The sequence below is a fragment of the Lutra lutra genome, chromosome 3, assembly GCF_902655055.1.
Source record: "Lutra lutra chromosome 3, mLutLut1.2, whole genome shotgun sequence".
In the NCBI taxonomy this organism is placed as follows: domain Eukaryota; kingdom Metazoa; phylum Chordata; class Mammalia; order Carnivora; family Mustelidae; genus Lutra; species Lutra lutra.
Genome location: NC_062280.1, coordinates 109,994,347 through 110,016,363, shown reverse-complemented (window position 1 = coordinate 110,016,363; position 22,017 = coordinate 109,994,347). Strand labels below are relative to the sequence as shown.

Here is a 22,017-nt window from a genome sequence, read left to right as displayed (position 1 = left end):
TGGGGGAAATTAGAAGGGGAGGTGAACAATGAGAGACTATGGACTGAAAAACAATCTGAAGGGTTTGAAGAGGTGGGGGGGTGGGAGGTTGGGGGAACCAGGTGGTGGGTATTAGAGAGGGCACGGACTGCATGGAGCACTGGGTGTGGTACAAAAACAATGAATACTGTTATGCTGAAAAAAATTTTTAAAAAAAAAGGAAAAAAAAAAGAAAAGATGCAGGGATTCAGATCAAATCTCTCCTAGAAGTGGATACCCCATATTTACTCATAAGTGGAAATGAACTTCATGACTTCTTAATCTGTTTTAATACTCACTTTATTATTATTAAGGGCATCTTCCAAAAATAAAACCCTGGTAGACTAAATGAGTAACCAGTGGTCACATGACCCTCTTTGTACCTGGATTTTCTCTCCACTCCATGGGAAAACATCTACAATTCTAATGTGTGTTTGTTCCACTGCCCCTTTCAGTTTCTGACCAGGTTAGTGCTTCCATTCCCACTGAGCTGGGGGAAGGTAACAGAAGGGCTGCTGTAGAGTTAATTACTCAGCTAGGAACCCCTTCACTTCATTACCTTGTCAACGCTGACATTTGTAACATTGTCCCAGATCTCTCAGGCCAAGGGTAAACAAATCAATAGCAGGGCCATTGGCAAGGAAAATGGATACCAGCTGAAGAAAATCAATAGGCAGGATGGCTGTATGATCTTATTAATAATAGCTGCTGTTTTCAAATACCACAGTGTGCCAGACATTTTACACACATTACCTCTTATCTTCATCACCAGTCAATACAGCAAGTATTACCACTACTATACAGATGAGGATACCAGGCCCAAAGAAGAGAAGTTAAGAGTAGGGACATAGCTAGTAGGTGACTATTATAGGATTTAACCCCCGCACTGCCTGATACCAAGCCAGTTAATTTTCTACCCCACTACCAGGTACCATTGTAAGGACAAACACAGTATACGGGGAATCTGGAGATCCTCACCAAAGATCAAGCTACAGTGAGTTGAGCTGTATGGCCTTGAGCCCATTAATGTGTAGAAGAATGAACTTTCAATTCCTATAACTCTAATATTTACACATTATCCATTGTTTTTTCCTCAAGAAATGCAAAGGGGCACTTAATATGTGCTTCCTGATATAGTAGCAAGTATGTAGCCGTACATAAGACTCAGGTCCTGTCTTGGGAACTCCATGATTCCTCCATATTGTGAATGAGAGAGGGATGGAGGTGGTGGCTGACATTTCTAAAAATCCCATTGGATCCTATGTTTTAAGCTTAGTTGATCCACCAACTCTCACATGGTTAAAATCCATGAGGAGCAACTGAGAACATACATGTAAAGAATATCAGGTAGGTGTGACCTGGTTTAACTCTCTTAAGATGTATTCATCAGAAATTATGAATTGATTATTTGCCAAGCATCAGTTAGAGGTAGGGTCTTATCATGGAAAATCTATTGAGAATTATAATGGGCCATGCAGTTTACTAGGCCACCGAGATACCCCAAACAATCAGATGAGCAAATAAATCGTTCCTGTTCTATAGATGCTTCTTACTTTATAATTATTCCACTTTCAAAGGAAATCATCAAGGTGAGATTGGGAATATTAAAGTTTTTCAAGGTTTTGGAGTATCTCTTTCAGGCTATGGTAAGTACTAGATTTTCTTCACTAATCAAATACTAATAATACTTGTATAATATTTATAGCATACTGATATTAAAAGTATAAGAGTAACTGGAAATTATTTGTACTATTATTATTTAATAATACACTGCTCTGTGTTAGATCTAAGTTCTTATGTTAACTCATTTTTTTTTTCCTCACAACATCTCAGGAGGTCAGTGCTATTATATAGCTATTTTATAGGTGAGGAGACTAAGTCACAGAGGTTAAGTGACTTGCCCAATATCACAGACTTAACAAGTGGTAGACTTCATGTTTAAAAACTAATGATTGTACTGTATGTGACTAACATAACATAATAATAAAAAATAAATAAAATAAAGTCTGGATTCCACTCTCTCGATCACTCCTGTCATAGTTTTTTTTTTTTTTTTTTTTTAGAAATACTTTGCCTTTTTTTTTTTTTTTTAGATTTTTATTTTTATTTATTTGACAGAGAGAAATCACAAGTAGATGGAGAGGAAGGCAGAGAGAGAGAGAGAGAGGGAAGCAGGCTTCTTGCTGAGCAGAGAGCCCGATGTGGGACTCGATCCCAGGACCCTGAGATCATGACCTGAGCCAAAGGCAGCGGCTTAACCCACTGAGCCACCCAGGCGCCCCATAGTTTGGTTTTAAAAGAATGACAGATATTCCAGACAATGTACACTTTCTTTTTTTCTCTTAAGGACTCCTGAATATGATAAAAATTGATTGAACTTCTATCCGTAACAGTCACACCATGGCACTTGTGGTAGACCACAGGAAATATCCTTTGCTAACAGAGCCAGGCAAAGATGTACCAAGTTTGACACTTCCTTGGAAGGGCCATCCCTTTCTCGAAAAGATTAAAACATCTCCTCACAGCTGAGGATAGTCTACATTTGGAAACATCATATCTTAGATACCTTTCCTTCCTTCCGTTTTTACCACTAGTTTAGATAGGGCAAGCAAGAGAGTAGATTGAATGAGTAACCAAGGGGCATACTGTTCAAAATGCGCTTTTGCTTTTACAAAGAAGAATTCTGCAGAGCAGCACAGAGCAGGGAGTAGGTCTAGGCTCCTATCATGAAGTGATTCATTTCAAACACAAAATAAAATTGCATTTTAAATCAGAAGATAACACACATTCCTTCTGCATGAAGTGAAACTAAATCATCTATTGAAATTCTCTATGGGGAACAAAGGCAGTTTGTTGTCGTTGTTGTTATTGTTTTGTTTTGTTTTGTTTTGTTTTGTTTTTTAAGAAACAGTAGCAAATCCTGTATAACCAAATTACAATTCAGTGTTGGCTGTCTTCAAAATACAAAGGATAAGGTTTGTGTATTTAAGAAATTGGCATGATTACTGCAATCTGATATTTTGGGATACTTGAAAACGCATGATTCACTTCATGAGGAGATCAGATTAGATTAATGAATCTGAAATATCTTATTACCCAGAGAAACAGTATCACAAAAGAAATCTCTGGACATAGTATGAGACAATTACACGCATTATCAGAAATCAGAAAAGGTTCCGGTTTGGCAATCTTTTTATTTACTAAAGAACTGGGAATGAACAGAAACTAAATAAGATTTTTTAAGAAACCTATGCTTTCAGAATGAATGAATGAATACTTTTTTCAAAGGGAAAACTTTCTCAGTGGAGTCTCTTGGAAAGCTATAAACTTGTCCCAAGGAAGGTAACATGCATTTCTTAAAAGAACATTTCTCAACTTCTATTTTAACTATTGTGACATATTTGGGCTGTTGATGCCCATAAGCATAATGCAGTTCCAAAATTATGCACAACTTCTAGTCTGTCCTCTGTAACTGCATTCACCTCTCTCCTGTTTAACAGAAGCAGAATATAGGAGCACCTGTGTGGCTCAGTCAGTTAGGCATCTGACACTTGATTTCAGCTCAGGTAGTAATCTTGGGGTAATTCAGTCCCACATCAGTCTTGTGGGGTCTGCTTGAGATTTTCTCTCCCTTTCTTCTTCTGCCCCTTTCCCCTTCTCAAGAACTCTGTCTCTGGGTCTCTCATAATAATAATAATTGAAGAAGAAAGAGGAGGAGGAGGAGGAGGAGAGGAGGAGGAAGAAGAACAGGAAGAAGAATAGGAAGAAGGAGATGGCAGCTGAGAAAAGCAGTGACATTATTGGATTATTGTTGATTTCCCCTAGTCACAATTCATCTCACTTTCTTGGAAGAGCACTTCAGCTTCCCTGTTCTCAGCACATGTGGTTAATGCTGAGCTGACCCTTTTACCCCATAGGGCCATAGCTGGGTGCTTTGAATTCAGGAATAGTCATTCAGTGTATTCCAATAACTTTGACATTGTAATCATCTGACATTGTCACCTGACACAAATTGGTCCTTTAAGAGTCAATCCAGGACTTTGAAAATTTTAGAAATCCAAGGCCTTCTTTCTATCTGGGAAGCTGAAATGGTAGTATTTAAGCTTGGAGTTGCTGATTCCACCTTTGTTAATCTTGAAATTCTGCCTGAGAACGAAGCCGCACAGAAAAGTAAGCAGAGTTAAAAGTAGAGCAAGAAACAGATTAACAAAGACTAAATCATGGTCACATTTGTACCTGAAACAAATCTTACACACTGAACCTTCCATTTTCACCATTCCACCTTATATTCTCTACCATCACCACTGTTTTAGTTGGTGTTAGCTTGATACACCCATGAAACAGCTCTGATGGCAAGTCACCCTCAGGTCTTTGACCTGCAATGGTTCAGCACTGCCATTTAGAGCACATCTGTGTCCCTTCTTGGTAGCTACCTTTACAGCTGCCTTTCCAGAGTCTTAGAGCAAAACATCAGCTCTCTATGTTCCTACAATCTTAAACTGAGTAAATTAACATTTATTGGGTGTGTGTTAAATTCCAAATGCTTTGTATATAGTGTTTCATGTAATCTTTACACAGCTCTATGAGTTAATCAAGCAGCTCATCTTCATTTTACTGGTGAGGAACTACAGACAGATTGGACAACTTCCCCATGGTCACATGACAGCAATTACAGCACAGAGAACCAAACATGTGTCACCTTGTCCCTGAAAAGCTGAGCATCTTTCACTTTTTAACTTTACTTCTCAGTGTACATCAACTCTACCAGGTTTGAATCATAAGGGGAATCCAACTCTGTACAAAGTCATAAAGAAATGAGGGTATATGCAGTCTTTCAAAATGAGTACTTTGAAGTACCCACCTTTCATTTATATGCACAAATTCTGCTGCACTTTCTAAAAATGGCAACCATAACTAACCTTCTATAAGATAGTCTGGAAATAATTTAACATAACAATAATCAGGGCATTCATTCAACAATGTTCTGATGTTGCTGAAGACACAGTAGGCTTGAAGTTCAAAACTGAGGGATTTGAAAGAATTCAAGGACCCTGCTCTACAGACACAGTCAAACCTCACTTCATTTTAATAGACCAAAAATCATCTGCAAGTGTTCACGGCTAGCTTTGCAATTTCCAGATTAGCTGGGTTTTATGCAGGTTGAGAAGGAATTCTTTCAATTTCCATATGGCTTCTTAGGACCAACTGAACTTTGAAGCCATGTGGGCAAACAGCCATCAGAGCACAAGAATAATGCCTCTGCCAGGTGTGAGCTTTGGCCTTTCAAATTGGCAAGTAGGCAGGGAATTAGTCAATGTTAGCTCCATAAACAGACAATCCTATAAGCATGCCCTGAGTACAAGTCTCATGGTAGTGTTTATTCAGTATCTGGTAGCTATGGTATAAAGGCAATGCTATGATTTATTTCTACTTAAAATTTAACATGTTTCCATATTTTAAAAAGTAGCTACTTCCTAAATCTGTAATACAGTTAAGAAAGCTCCTCTGGGAAGATAATAATGATTAATAATAATAATAATAGCAACAACAATAATTCCTTAATTATTAGTTACCAAAATAGTTGTTTTTTTTTTTTTAATGTTACAGACAAATTTAATGATATATCTGGCACAGAAAATTAGGGAAAGCCAGGGCCAGAAAAAAATACATTAAAACAAAACCAAAACCAAAATAGGCAGTTTCTTTTTTTTTTTAAAGATTTTATTTATTTGACAAAGAGAGAGAGATCACAAGTAGGCAGAGAGGCAGGCAGAGAGAGAGAGAGGGAAGCAGGTTCCCTGCTGAGCAGAGAGCCCGATGCAGGGCTTGATCCCAGGACCCTGAGATCATGACCTGAGCCGAAAGCAGAGGCTTTAACCCACTGAGCCACCCAGGCGCCCCAAAGTAGGTAGTTTCTTTTAGAAGTTTAAAGATTTTTGAATTCTTAAATATGTCTAATGTCCATGCTCTCTTGCCCAGGCCAAATCAGATGGATACTTAGGAACACACAGATAAGTCACACTATTTGAATCTAAAGAATGCATTTCTATGTTTTCTAAAGAACTGTTATTAACTAGAAACAGATGATCTTGTCCAAAAGGATGGCTTGCCTAAATACACAATCTCTCTCTTTTTTTTTAATTTCTCTGAAAATCCACTGATGCAATAGAACCAAGCTAAAAAACATACAACAAAAACAAACAACAAAAAACAAACAAAAAACACTCCCCTAAAAATCAAACAGTGTCAGTGAACCAAGGAAGAAATGTAGAGATATCCCATAACTTACCAGAGGTAAGCATCTGCAATCAGTTTTTAATGTCAATGATTGTATGTTATTTTCATGGACTAGTCCCTGCATCACAGAAATTCTCAGGAAAGAAACTGTTTTACTCATCATTATATATATGAAATGAAAAAACAAAACAAAACAAAAATAACCTGTTCTTGTATCATTATGGAATGCTATTAGTGATACTGAAGAAAACTGAGGCAATAGATTTATTGCCCTTGTTTGCCCTGGGTATCTACGATGAAAAATGCTTGCACATCATTGTTTTAGAGTTGAAGGTGTCCAACAGACTTGTGGGATCTACTAAAATTGTGGAGTAGGGTTTCATTTGCCATCATTGCCACTTACCTATTGGTGTACCATCTTTTTTCTTTCTAATGCATAAGGCTTAATCCCAACAAGTTCCCAGGATCAGCGTCCCTTCTTAATAATGAAGCTGATATTCATATCACCTTCTTCTCCTCCAGCTACAGACCTCTCATAGACCAGAAGTGGTGAGGTTAATTGAGGTTCCTGTTTGTAACAGCAGTTGGGATGGGGAGAGAGGCCAGCAGTTGGGAGTCCCCGAATGTGAGCATAAGGAAGAGATTTTACTGAGTATTATTCCCCAACCTTAACCAAGTTCTTTCCAATCTTTCCTCACAGAGTACCCAAAACAAAATGACAAGGTATCCCTCAGTGATTTAGTACCTTTAATTAAAATGTTACCTTTTCAGTCTTACGTATTACGAGTTTAATTTAAAAGATGGGAAGACCACGGGAACATCCCACATGGTGACAAGACTAATATTGGAGGGACACTGTTTAAATAAGTGGTTGTTTCTAAAGCTTCCATTGCACAAAGAAGGTGCTATGAAAGGGACGCTTGGGTGGCTTAGTCATTGAGCATCTGCCTTCAGCTCAGGTCATGAAACCGGGGTCCTGGGATTAAGCCCTGTATCAGGCTCCCTGCTCAGCGGAAAGCCTGCTTCTCCCTCTCCCACTACCCCTGCTTGTGTTCCCCTCTCTCGCTGTGTCTCTTTCTGTCAAATAAATACAATCTTAAAAAAAAAAAAAAGGTGCTATGAAAAACAACTAAGTTTTGTGGTCATACAGCCCTAATTGTCTTTCCTCCCAAGATTCTTTTGATTTAGCTGAAGTAAGGATGGCAGGAATCTATATATACATTTATGTAGTATAGAACAAACAATAGACTAGATACTGTAAAATGTAATTCTGCTTCATTAAAATCAATAAACATACTTTAACTGTCTCACTGAACTTCAGGAACAAAGTCATAAGTTTTAAGAGGACTTTTTGGAGGGATGGGAAGAAAAAATCAAGGTAGTGAACCATAAACCAATATCAAGGTTGTATCATGGGGAAATACTTATGCCACCTTGTAGAACAGAAATCCAAGCCGTGAGCCTCTTGCCAAATGAAGATGTTGAATCCGAGACTCACACATGAAGCTTTAGTGAAAAGTAGACTAGAAAAGAATATCACCTAACAGCAAATGGAATAAACATAGAACCTGTCCATTTCTGATGCAGCTTTGAATTGTTAAAAAAAAGTAACAAAAGTAATCAGATGACATATTCTGATATTAGTAGTAACAAAATTTCTGCTAAAACTTCAGTCATAGGTTTGTTCTCAGTCAGGCCTGCAGCTCAAGCTTATACTCTCTTTTCAGAAAACACAAAAGCGAAAACAAGAACAAACCAAAGTGAGAACTTGAAATAATCCTAAATTGGCAGCACCTCCTGGTATCTGGCAAAATTAAATGCAAATTTTGCCTGGAGAAGGAAAGCTTCCCAATTTTTGATCATCAATGTTCCTACAAATTAATTTCAACAAATTCAGTTTTCACACATGAGAACAAGGGACCATAGGCAAGGACTAGAAAACCAAAAATTACAGATTTAGACCCCTACAGATTTCAGATATCAGGATTGTCAGAGGCAAAATGTTCAATAGCTATTAACATAATATTTAAAGAATAAAATGTAGAAACATAAAAATGAGAAAACAGACTAAATAAACAGATATGTTTGAAAAAGAGCAAATAAAAACTTCCAGAAATAAAATGATAATCAATGAAAAATGTCTCATTGACTGGATTAAATGAGATATTAGGGAGAGCTAAAGAGAGAATTAGTGAATTTGAAGATAGGAAAAAACAATACATTCCCCAGAAAGCAAGATAGACAAAAATAATAATAATAATAATAATAATAATACTTATTATAAAAGTACAGTAAGAAACATGGAGACAAAATTAGAAAATATAAAATTTACCTAGTGTGGGTCTAAAATAATTGAACAGAGAGAATAAGAAAGAAGCCTGATTTGACATGCTGAGTATTTTTGAGAATTAATACATGGATACATGTGAATAGTACATTTGATATAGATACATAGATTCATAAGATCTAATAAATAGATACAAACAGGAAACACAAACATCAAATAAGATACTTTAAAAGAAATATACTATCAGCCAAAGACTACAAAACTGCAAAACACCTAAATAAAAAAGAGGACCTTAAATGTAGCTTGTGGGTGATTGGGGTGAGGGTGGTCAGAGCACTTTCAAAGGCAGGACAGACTGACAGCCAACTTTTCAGCAGTAATAGCAAAAGACAGAAGACTAGAGTGATGTGCTGGTGAGGGTTTAAAACTGGTCCCTCAACATCAGGGAATGCAGAATTGGGCACAGATGAGTATAACGGGTTTTTATGTGTGTGAGCTAGCTCTTTCATGTACCTGAATAATTTTCTCAGTATCAGAGAGAAAATTTTCTTTTATTATTGAATTGTACATATAGCAAAATTAACTTCCATTAATAAAGGTGAAATAAAGTCCTTTATCAGATGAAGGGACACGTAACAAAACAGAAACTCATAAGGATTTCCTTCAGAAAGAAGGAATCGAAACGCTATAGAAAGTAGAAAGTTGGGGCGCCTGGGTGGCTCAGAGGGTTAAGCCGCTGCTTTCGGCTCAGGTCATGATCCCAGGTCCTGGGTTCGAGCCCCACATCGGGCTTTCTGCTCAGCAGGGAGCCTGCTTCCTCCTCTCTCTCTGCCTGCCTCTCTGCCTACTTGTGATTTCTCTCTGTCAAATAAATAAATAAAATCTTTAAAAAAAAAAAAAAAAAAAAAAAAAAAAAGAAAGTAGAAAGTTATGAAGCATACGAAGTAATAAGAACCAGTAAATTAGTGACTGCATTGGTAAATCAAATAATAGTGTCAGGGTACCTGGGTGTCTCAGTCCTTAAATGTCCAACCCTTTATTTCTGCCTGGGTCATGATATTGGAGTTGTGAGATTGAACCCTGTGTTGGTGTCTGAGCTCAGCTTGGAGTCTGCTTGGGATTCTCTCTTTCCCTCTCCCCTCTGCCCTCCCTAGCCCCACTCGTACATACATACATACATACATACATACATACATAAATAAATGCAACCATAACAATAATGGTGTCTACATAGAACATAAACATAAAACAATTGTTATTAATAGGAGGGTTGGAAATCAGAAAATAAACACACTAAATTTGATCTAGACATTGGTCAGTGGTGACTGGCTCATTCAACTGCTGTTTTGGAAGCTAAAATTGACTTTTCCGGACTTGACTGCAGCTGGGTTTCTGGACATGCATAATGTTCTAGAAATGAAATAAGTTATGGATCTGGAAGGGTACAGTGAGACAGTAGTCATTTTTATGCCTTTTCAGTTGTTTCTACCGGCAAGGAAAATCATGGTAACATGAAGTGTCTCCTGCCATCACTTTTCAGAGAACTTTTCCTGCCTCCTGGGGAGCAGTATTATAGGACTGAGGCCTCAGTGGCTTCTGGACTCTAGATTCTCATCAGTGATGGTCTCAGAGCTAATAGCCCCCATAAATCCCTTCAGAATGGCTGAAGAATCATTCCAAAAGACTGCAACAAGAATCTACCAATACTGGAAGGGGTTCCACAATTTTGCAAGCAACTTATTTCCAGTGTTAAATGAATTCTTGCTCAAAATTCCTAAAAAGTTGAATGAATAGAAAATAATAAAGCAGAGATAAATCCAATCATACAAGCAACCACAAAATGTAGAGAGGCTTACATTTGTCAATTTATAACCCAAAGATGGTCAGATTGGAAGAAGTATAAAATTCAGCTATATATTCTTCACAAGATTAAAGCTTGTGAAAGAAAGCCTAAAGAAAATGAAAGATCAAGAATAAACTAATCATAGGATACTTGGGTGGCTCAGTCAGTAAGCACTTGATTCTTGATTTCAGCTCAGGTCATGATCTCAGGGTCCTGAGATCTCGGGGTCCACAGAGCTCTGTGTTCAGTGGGGAATCTGCTTGAGTTTCTCTCCCTCTACCCATAACCCCACTTGTGCTCTTCTCTCTCTCTCTCAAATAAATAAACGTTTTTTTTTTTTAAAGTACAGTTATTGTGATGAGCACCGAGCTCTGTATAGAATTGCTTAATCGTTACATTGCATATTTGAAAGGGGTATAACACTGTATCTTCATTACACTTGAATTTTTAAAAAATGAGAAAAAAAGGGAAGAAAAAGAAAAATTGAAAAAAATATATGGGAAAAAGATAGACCACACAAATACTAACTAAAACACAAGTGAATCAGATTTATTAATAATAGACAAAACAGATTTAATCCCAAGGAGAAATTAAGTTAAAAAGACTACTTTAGTGTGAAAAAAATGTTCAATTTATCAAGATAAAAAAATTTCAATCTTGCATGCATCTAATAGACTCTTATTGTATATAAGATGAAAATTTATAGAACTTCCAGTAGAAAAAAACAAAATCTACTATAAGAGATTTCAAACCTCTTTCAATTGGTGATGAATTAATGAAGAGACTAATCATTTGAACAATCCAATAATCAGATAGCCAAATTCCTTAATTTATTTAAGTAAAAATTAAGAAAATTTAAGTTAAAAAATAAATATCTGAAGTTAATTAATTATAAAGTAAGAAAACATTATTTTACTCAACTTCTATGTTAATGTGCCTTACTCAGCCTTCTATAAAGTAAATGTAAATGCCAGCTCCCAACCCTGCCACATATGTCTCAGCACATCCTATGCCAGAACCCTTAATTTAATTTTATTTTTTCTTAAAGATTTTATTTATTTACTTGACAGACAGAGATCACAGGTAGGCAGAGAGGCAGGCAGAGAGAGGGGGAAGCAGGCTCCCTGCTGAGCAGAGAACCCAATGCGGTACTCGATCCCAGGACCCTGAGATCATGACCTGAGCCGAAGGCAGAGGCTTAACCCACTGAACCACTCAGGTGCCCCAGAACCCTTAATTTTAAATCTTGCATGTTAAAGGAGCAAGAGCCTCCAGATTTGAATCACTAAAAAACCCAAGGGAAATTATTTATTTCTTCATTGATTTCAACAAAGCCCACTGGAAAGGAATGGACAAGAACAACAAACCTCTGACTTTGCCCAGGATGAGTGACCGTATGGCCCTGAATTCGACTTCTGGGGAGAAGTTGTAACTTAGTCGCAGTTGCTGATCCACCTGCAGGAAAACAGAAAACAAAGGTGCATCAGCAGATGTCTGTAAGTAAAGGGAATAAAACCCTCCCATCTGGAAAGAGCTTGGAAACACACACAGAGCAGACCTCTCTTTGGGACTTTCTCTCAGGAGAGATAAGTTATGTCTCACTAATTCTCCCACAATGCATGAAAAATACTCCTTTCTTCGCTCTTGGTTAAATAAAGGCTTTCATACAAGTCGTCTCCCTGGGAAATTCTGTACAGCTTTTGACAGGTATTTATCTCCCCACTGAGATTTTCTCACCAAGTTCTTTGCTGCAAACAAGCAAACAAATGAAGCCTTCTTGGAACCATGCTGTGCAGGATTGACACTGAATGGAAAGCACGGTTCATTCCCCATTCCCCTCTATCCCCATTTGGCCTTTGCTGCCTCCTTTGCTACAATAATTCTGACCTGGTCCCATTCAGGTATGGATATGGGAATTTTGCTGAGCAAGTATTTCAGTTTGACAAAAGGTTGGACCATGGGGAGAAGAAGCTAGCTGAACAGTTGCCACCAACATGAACATCTGATAACCACCCCCCCCCTCACAGGGGTAAGCAAAAAGCACCACTGGGATTCTTTAGGACTTTATTTACAAGATAATCCTTTAGGGCACCCTCCTCTTATGGCTTAAGCTACCCCCGCTCTAAACCTTTCTTCCCCTCCTCCTCATTCCAAGGCGGTGTTACCCATCCATTCCCAGCCTTTTTGGTCTAGTCAAATCTGCAGTTCTTCTAGGCTCTACATTGAACATTCACATGATGTTTTCCTTAGAAAGGATCCTCATTATCTTACAGTTTGACTTGGCGGGGGGGGGGAGGAATTAAGAACCCTTAAAACGATGTGTCCAGTCCCTGCTCTCCACTCTGAGCAGCTAACCCAGGATGAAGACTCAATTTCCCATATCTCACAGTCCTTCCAAACCCACTTCTGCTCAGATTAAGCATCTCCTGGGATCATCTGGGTTCTGCAGTGGTGTCTGCTGTGAGAGAAGTCAGCTGCTATGACTTGTGGTGCATCATTAAATACTTATTACTATTTCATTTATGAAATTAGACTGGAATAACATTTGCTATTTATTGAACACTTGGTATGTATGAGACATCATATTGAAGTATCTTTCAAAATATATGCTTCCTTATAATACTGTCAAATAAAATAATAATAATAATAATTTTTTTTAGTTTTTTTTGTGTTTGTTTTTGTTTTTGTTTTTAATTTTTTATTTTTTCAGCATAACAGTATTCATTATTTTTGCACCACACCCAGTGCTCCATGCAATCCGTGCCCTCTACAATACCCACAACCTGGTGCTCCCAACCTCCCGCCCCCCACCCCTTCAAAATTCTCAGATCGTTTTTCAGAGTCCATAGTCTCTCATGGTTCACCTCCCCTTCCAATTTCCCTCAACTCCCTTCTCCTCTCCATCTCCCCTTGTCCTCCATGCTATTTGTTATGCTCCACAAATAAGTGAAACCATATGATAATTGACTCTCTCTGCTTGACTTATTTCACTCAGCATAATCTCTTCCAGTCCCGTCCATGTTGCTACAAAACTTGGGTATTCATCCTTTCTTTTTTCTTTTTTTTTTTACAGCTTTATAAACATATATTTTTATCCCCAGGGGTACAGGTCTGCGAATCACCAGGTTTACACACTTCACAGCACTCACCATAGCAATACTATTAAATAAGCATTATCACCCTGTATAATGGACTGAGGAACTGACATCCTAGAGATCAATAACTTGGCCAGGGCCAGAGAGTGTCATAAAGCAGTGTTCCATTGCCATGTGGTCCACCCATCACTCCTTATGGTGTTTGCTTTACTTGTCCACACCTCTCTAGATATCTGAGCAGCTTGTAGACAGTCACTGTATGTTTTTATTTCTGTCTTTCAACAAAACTCATCAACAAACATCTGAGAATCTACTGTGTGTCAAACACTGTTCTAAGTACTCCATGAGTCCACCTCGTCCAGGAATCTTCTCTTGATGTCTTGATTAGACCAGCTGACACTCTTCTCTATGCTCAAGGTGACTTCTTTTTCTGCCCCTAACTTGGAATTTAAAGTGCTGCATTATAATGATCTGCTTCTCTCTTTCCCTCTCCCTCTCTCCCTCTCCCTCTCTCCCTCCCACCCTCACTAAATTATTGCCTTTTTGAGAAGTCAGACATCTTAGTGATATATGTTTTCTTTAGGACCTTCTACAGAAACTGGCAAAGTAACTCCTAACATGGGTTTGTTGAATGAATGAATAAACATCCTGTACTGATTCGCTTTCTAACTTGGGGGTATGGGGACATAGTTAGTCACAACACCAGGATGCTTCTCACTGCCTGGTAGCGCCTGCACCGTTAGCTACAACATAGGGTTTTTGGTGCCCATTGTGCCCATCAATAGTTTGTTTAATGCTCGTGGATTCAGATTCAGTCCTTGACTCTGAAGGAATTTTCTTTCTGCCCTACTTCAGAGCTCGATCCTGTGTCTTCTACTCTCTAAAACTGAGTAGGGGCAGGGGCCTTCCAATAGGGGCAGGGACCTCCCCTCATGCACCCTTGCCAAGGTTGGAGAGGAGGCAGAATGGGTGGGAATTTCCTGTGGAGCTGAAAACAGTATGAGCTGAGATTCCCCTCGCCCCTCACCTGCTGCCCAGAGTCCACAGGATCAGCTTCCTGTGCAAGTTGTCCTGAACCTTGACATGTCCATGCTCAAATGTCACACATGGGAGAGCTCATTGTTCAAGTAGATGAGTCATCCCTATTCTGCTATTCTGTTTTGTGGGAACTTGCCTAGTCTTTTGTACTTAAACCAGATGACTAATGAAGGAGAGAAGGTGGTAAACGACAATCAGTTAAGGGAGTTTTTAGGAAAAAAAAAAAGATGAGTATTTTTAAAGGTTTGGAGAGGAAGGAAAGATGACTCAAAGGATACTTGAGGCTACTGCTGGACTATGGATAGTTGGGGGATGGGTTTCATTCCTGACATGGAATATGGGCATCTAAGCATTACAACTGGTTCAGGTGCAGGGTTACCAAACTTAGCAAATTCATAGGACAAAAACACATAAACAAAAAAGAGGGGTATACCAGATACATTTATTTTTAGGCTTCAACATTTTATAATATGGGCTATTGCAATCATTGTGGTATTCTGTGGGAAATACATTATTTTTTCAGATTTCCTTTTATTTGTTTTTATGGTTTCATATTGGTTTTGTTTTTAATTATAATTGGTGGGGTGGTAAGAGGTGACATCCTGTCTGTAGTTCTTTATAACTATTAGATGTTTAAAGTTTGAAATCTGGTCTAGAAAAGCTTTTTTGACCTCAGAATCTAGGATGACCAGTGGTCTTGTCAAGTTGTTAAATGGGATGGAAAAAGAAGATAATGGAACAAACATTTTTGAGTAAGTCCTACATGCCACGCATTATGCTTGGTCTTTTAGTTATGTTCTTTCATATAATCTTTATAAAAACTGACTGAGCTCAGTTTGCATTCTCATCCCCCCTCTTTTTTAATAAAGCAGTAGACCAGAGTTCAGAAAGGTGAGTAATGGTCTAAGATCACATAATGTAAGTAGTGGAACAGAAATTCACACTCAGGTCCTATAGGAATGCCTTTCTTAACCTCAGGATTTTCATCTCTGGAAAAAAGGAAGTTATCACTTTGCTTGAAAAGTGCCTCGAACCTCCTTCTTTACAGTTTTTTGTTGAGCTGGCATTTGGGTAAACTGGCTTAATCTGCTTAATGCCATGCATGCATTTTAAATAAGAACACTGAAGTTCACTTCCATCACTGGGGCATTTTGGGTGACCTGTACCTTAAAAAACACTAGCCAAATTACAATTCTCAAATCATCTCTGGGAGTACTTGCTCCTGGTTGTGGCCCAGTCCTCATGTCCTCCTTCTTAGCATTACAAGACAGGAGGAGGAATAGCAACTCAAGGACTGGGGGTTGTGAGGGAATCTGTTTTTAGGTACAGGAAGCCTCTGGCTGATTGAATATGGTGATTCCCACCTGCCCTCTCTCTCTCTCTCTAACCATTTCTGAGTAAGGCCTATACCCTGCCTCACAGGGCCTAAGGGCAGGACTAGAGATGTAGTAGGAGCCTACCCTTTTCTGTTTTTACTGAACAGTTTTTTCTAAGCAGGAAAGGAGAAGAGAACTAGGCATGATAAGAGGGGTGATAGTAGTATCAGGGAGGCAGGTGTGTTGTGTTACTGTGTCAATATACTTGATTTAAAATTATTTTTTAAGAAGTCTCCATTCCAGTTTTTTCTGCACTCTTTGTTTCTGCACTCTCATGTGCTTATCATTCACTATTAAACTGATTGGTGGAAATCCTTTTTATGGAAAAAAGAAGGAAATACCTCCTATTGTTCATTTTCTCACTGATCTGTTTCTTTCATTTGTGCAAAAGAATACAGGAAACAAAAAGAAGGAAAATTTGAATCATATGTACACATTCCCAACAGAATGGATCCTGCATGTCCTACCAGTACCTCAGTCAAAACATTCAAATGAGAAGTCATCTTTCCCATCCCTTTTATCCTCCAATCTTACACCAACCCAAGCTTTCTCCAAAGATGTGTCCCCTTTATTTCAAGAGTAAATTCCAGAGGGAAGCTCATTATACTATAATCACTCACGGATTTTTTTTTTTACCACATAATGGACAATTAGTCTTCAACCCCCACTCAATCAAGAAAACTAAGAGTCAACCTTTATTTCTGCCATAGCCCACATCCAAAAGGTTGCCCAATGCCACTGATGTTATGTCTATAACATTTCACATCTCCATCTCCATGGTTTCCCCACTGCACTAATTGAAGTCTTCATGATCTCTTTCTGACTGGCCTCTGTCATGTCTCATCACTCCCAAATGTGTACTTCCATGCAGTGATCACAGTGAGCCCCTAAAAATGAAATTCTAACCACACTGCTTACCCAATGGTTTCCCTTCATTTTGCCACAGGGCCAATTTTATCTCCTCCACATAATACATTAAGCCCTGTGGAATTCATTCATTCTGTTCATGAATACTAATTGAGTCCCTGCTGTATGTTAGGCACTGCTTGATAAAGTGGGGGTTCTATGAAAACAGTGAAAAAAAAAAAATCCCTGTCTTCTAGAAGAGAGAGAAGATAAAGAATTAGATAAATAAATAAATAAATAAATTTTCTTGAATGTTAGATTGTGTTTAAGTATGGTAGGGAGAAAGTCAAAGGGCTAGGTTGCTGTATTAAGGTGATCAAAAATGGCCTCATTGAGAATAGCTTTTTGAGTGAAGTCCTGAAAGAAGTGCAACTATAACAAGGAATGTAACAGCAAGGGGGCCAGCGTGGCATGAGTAGAGTCAAAGAAAATACTGATAGATGAGAAGCAACATGGGAATGAAGCTGTGGATGCTTGGCCATGGAGATCCCCTTAAGCCTCTGCTAGGTCTTTGGCTTTTACTATACATGAGAAAGAAAACCACTGAAATGTTTGGATGGAAGAGCACTACCATCTGATTAATGTTTAATAGGATCTCTCTGGCTCCTGTCTTGAGAGCACACTGTAGGGGAACAAAAACCAAAAAGTAAAGGAGGCATCTGTCAATTAAGATGAAAATGTAAACTGTAATAATCCAAGGAAGAAATGAGGGTGGCTGGGATGGGGTAGAAACTGGTGATCAACAGGATGTTGCAGGTGAAGAAGAGAGATATCAGAGATGACACTATAATGTTTAGACTGAGAAGTCGCAAGAATAGTGCCGTCATTAACTGAGGTGTGGAAGATTATGGGGATAGGGAATGTTTAGGGAAAGATTTTCAGTAATTCATTGTGAAATTTGTAACATTCAAGATGCCCAATGGACATTCAAAGAAATAAGCCAAGTAGGCAATGATAGATAGGTCTGGAATTCAGAGAAAGGATTAGAGTTAGATGTACCTTTGGGATTAATTAATCAGCATTCCATGACACTTAAAGATGTGAGTCTGAGTGGTATTGGACACAGAATGAGTACAGACACAAAGGAAATGAAGATGAGTCCTGGGATGCTCCACTTCAGATGACGATGGGAGGGCAATGAAAGAGAAGAGAAGGAGCAATTAGCAGATACAGAAGAAACAGCAGGTCAAAGTGATGTCCTACAAGCTAAATAAGAATTTATCTCAAGAGCTAAGGCATTACTGTGTCAAAAGCCAATGGGAGGACAAGTAAGGAAAAGATTGTTAGATTATGTAAGACCACTGGTGTCTTGAGAAGTATAATTTTAGTCCACCACAGAGACAAATCCTTTATTGGCTTAAGAAAAAGGAAGTGTAGCTTGGAAGAGCAAATATTTAAACATTTCCAAGGATGTGGGCAAAAAACTGAAAGAAAAAATGGGACACTGTATGAAGTCAGACAAGAGAGATGTTCTCCTCCCTGATGTAGAGAGTGTTTTTTGTCATGTTGTATTGTGTTGTGTTGTATTGTAGTTACGTTTGTAATTCATGCAAACCTTGCATGTTTATGCTTTGGGAAGTCATCCAACAGAACTGGGAAATGTTGACAAAGGAGGGGAAGACGCTATAGTGATGATCTTCAGTGGGGTAAGAGACCTGTTCCACAAGTCATGGAATCAGTCTTAGATAGAAGCCCCATCTGCTTATATTCACCAACGTGAGGGAGACAGAGTGCCTGAACACCAATGCATGTGGGTGGGTGTATGTGGTGGTGAGAGTGTGCTGGCATTCTCTTCTGAATGCTACATTTATCACAAGAAAGAAGAAAACAAAGTTATCTTGTACAAGTAAAGATAGGGTTGTAATTGTTGTGGTGTAAGGAGAAAGAAGGAGGTTTAAAATTATCATCTAGGTGATCCAGAAAGTGAAAGATTAAAAAAAATAATAATAAGAGGCACTTGCTAGACAGATGGAAGGGCTCACTTGAGGTCATGATTTGAATAGGATGATCTGGACTCTGCCACTTCTCTCTTGTCATGTCCCCTCACCTGACCCCTGCTTTTTATTCCAAGACCAATGGAATTCCAGTGTGCCTGCCACACACTATAACCTGCTGGACCTCTTTGCTGATTCTCATGTAGACCCACTGTCTGAGCATTTCTTTCCCTCTTCTCCAGTTTGCCAATTCCTACTCACTTTCATTACTTAGTTTATTCCTAACTTTATCCAAGAAAAAAATACTGATGCCCTGAAGAAATCAGTGACGTCATCTATGTTCCCATATCTGTGCAATTTCAACCCTAGCCCTTTCAAGTCTCTTTTGATTTCCTCTTCAGCTGTGTGTCTTCCTCTTATACTCCAGTTCGGGGTTACCAAACTTGATTGGGCTTCAGAATCACCTGCTACCCCTCTTGCAAAGAAGTTTTCATTAAGTAGATCTGATGTCAGGCCCAAGAATTTGCATCCCTATCAAGGTCTCAGGTGATGTCGGTACTGGTAGGAAGAAGGGAAACACACTGTAGTTCAATTTTGTTCAGTTCTTCAAAAGCTGGAGTCAAGTATCTGTCTCTAGAACTTGGCTGCACACTTGGTTTAGGGTAGAAGCTCAGAAAATTTTACTGAACAGACAAAGCATATTTGGCTGAATGAAAAGAAGAGAAGTAAATAACCTGAATTGTAAGCTCTCTTCCCTCCCGGTTAATGTTCAGGTGGTGCATCCTTCTGTTGGCAAATTTCTCTGCATCAATATTGAAAATGTGGGTTTCTTCCTTGCTTAGCTGATAGCGAACCTGTAAGCTTCCTTGAAAAAATATTAGAAATTAGAATTAAACATAGGATTCATAAAATGCAAAAATATTATCAGATTGTCTTTTAGTTGAGCATTACTGTTTTCTAAGGGTTTATATATATCCTTTTATTATTCAAATTTTTTAAAATGCTATATTAGTACATATATATAGTGTATAGCATACCTATATTACTATTTGTATATACATATATCCTATATATTATATTACTATATATATACTATATGTACTATACAAATTTCATTATTCAAATTTTTAAAAATGCTGTATTATTATAACATCTGGGTCCATATGGAAAATCCTGAGTACATGTGCAAAATTTGTGTGTGTTGTGTGTGTGTGTGTGTATGTGTGTGTGTGTGTGAGATAAAAAACCATAATGCCAGGTTGGGATATAAAAGAACCTCAAGTCTATTGTGTAATTGGATTGTCAAAAGTTTAATAAGATAGAATCCTTTTCCATCCTCTCTTCAATTCCTACCACTTTTTATAATTCCTTTTCTTCCTAATTGCCTTCATGGAATTTCATAATACATAATGTGAAATAAGATTATAAAATCATCTAAGCCAGAATAGAATAAAAACATTTGGCCTATTAGACCAATACACAATTGAGTCAGTTGATACAAGAACCTCTACAGCTAATGCTGGTTTCCCTGGTTCGTTTGCTCTCTCTCCTTTTGGCTCTGTCTGTTGCATATTTCCACATATTGTTTCCCAACTATTATCGTCTGGGTTTTTATCACTTAAATATGAATACTAGCTCTGGAGCAGTAGCATATTTGGTACTGAGAGGAGCTGAGCTGCAGTAGTGGTGCAAATGTTCAGGTATAGAGCAAGGGGACCTGGCCACAGCCAGCCTATGATAAGGAAACACCCATTGTGTGCACTGGTGGGTTGTTCAGTGGCATGCTCTTCCAGACTCCTTCCAGTTCTAAGAACTGGAGTGTTTTCATGTCTATTTCAACCCAATAAAGTAAATCAGAATGTGATAATTATGTGTTAGGTACGGTGATGAGGACCACATTCCTTGAGAGTATTTGGAGTCTTGTCATTCCACTGTCTGGGTGATTCATATACACATACAGATTCTGCAAACGCATTCTGTATGCATTTGTCCATTTTAAAATAACTTATATTTTACACCTCTTCTCTAACACCTGCTTCACAATGATCCATCTTACATGTTAACAATCTCATAGGGACCATGTCTATCAGAGTATTCTGAAGCATCCCCAACATCACAGTTTATGTCTAAAATACTGCAACCAGTTCTTCTAGAGCCATACAAATACTGATATCAATTTCTTAGGAGTTTTGATGCAATCATTATCTTCTCCTACAGGCTCTGTGCTCATTTCTACTTTAACAGGTACTGGACTGTGTTATTTGTATACTCACCTGTCTCTCACACAAATCTCTAAGTACCTTGAGGATCTGCACATATCTTAGATTCCCAGTGTCTGGACTATGGTAAATACTCAGCAAATTTTAAAGGAAGCAAGCAAGGAAGGAAGGAGGGAGGCAGGAAAGAAGAGGGAAGAAGGAGAGGAGGGAGGGAGGGAAGTAGGGAGGGAAGGAGGAAGGAAGGAAGGAAGGAAGGAAGGAAGGAAGGAAGGAAGGAAGGAAGGAAAGAAGGGAGGGAGGGAGGAAGGAAGGGAGGGAGGGAGGAAGGAAGGAGGAAGGAAGGAAGGAAGGAAGGAAGGAAGGAAGGACGGACAAATTCAGTGGGGCTTAGAAACTTTTTATATCTAAAGAAATGACTCCTCTGAAACAGTACAAATCTAGATGATACATATTCTCAATAAATCCAGAGACCAATGAATTATTCTTAGAAACTGTTTCACCTTGGTATTTACTGACTCAAAGCTGGGAGAACTTCAGAAGAATACAAGGAGTAGTATGCCTAAGGAAGTGGATAATTCCTGAAGTTTCCCTCTACAATTTGGTTGTGTCTGCACTAGCTTATCCTCCTGCATTTGAGGCTGTGATGTTTCAGGGAATTAATTCAGATTTGGATTCCAACCAATTGGCTTGAATATTTTGTCTCTTGTTAGTATTTAGGTTTCTATCTCTTTCCCATGCATCTGGATTTGCCTTATATATCTATCTAATCCAGTGGTTTTCAAATTGGTTGCAAAATAGAGCACTTTTGAGGGCCTGGCTGGTTTAGTCAATAGAATGAACAACTCTTGACCTCGGTGTTGTGCATTTGAGCCCCGTGTTGGGTGTAGAGATTACTTAAAAAAATAAAATATTTAACAAAACAGAATACTTTATTCAAATGAAATCTAAAGTGAAAGTTATAGAAAACAGAACAACCCTGGAGCTTCTTTTGTTGACACAAGAATGGGAGGCTATCTCTAGGCTACTGCTGCCAATGTCCTCTCCCCTTGCACCCACCTTCACCC

At 38.4% G+C, this 22,017-nt stretch overlaps 1 protein-coding gene across 1 annotated transcript in view; it reads right to left on the bottom strand.

Annotated features, from left to right (window-relative positions):
- CNTNAP5 (contactin associated protein family member 5) overlaps positions 1-22,017 on the bottom strand; it is an 847,743-nt gene that overhangs the window by 37,531 nt on the left and 788,195 nt on the right. Inside the window, exons 20-21 of the mRNA XM_047722671.1 lie at positions 19,469-19,599; positions 11,753-11,840 (exon numbers count right to left, since the gene is read on the bottom strand). Coding sequence (XP_047578627.1) covers positions 11,753-11,840; positions 19,469-19,599 — 219 coding nt within the window. The remainder of the gene's footprint in view (positions 1-11,752; positions 11,841-19,468; positions 19,600-22,017) is intronic.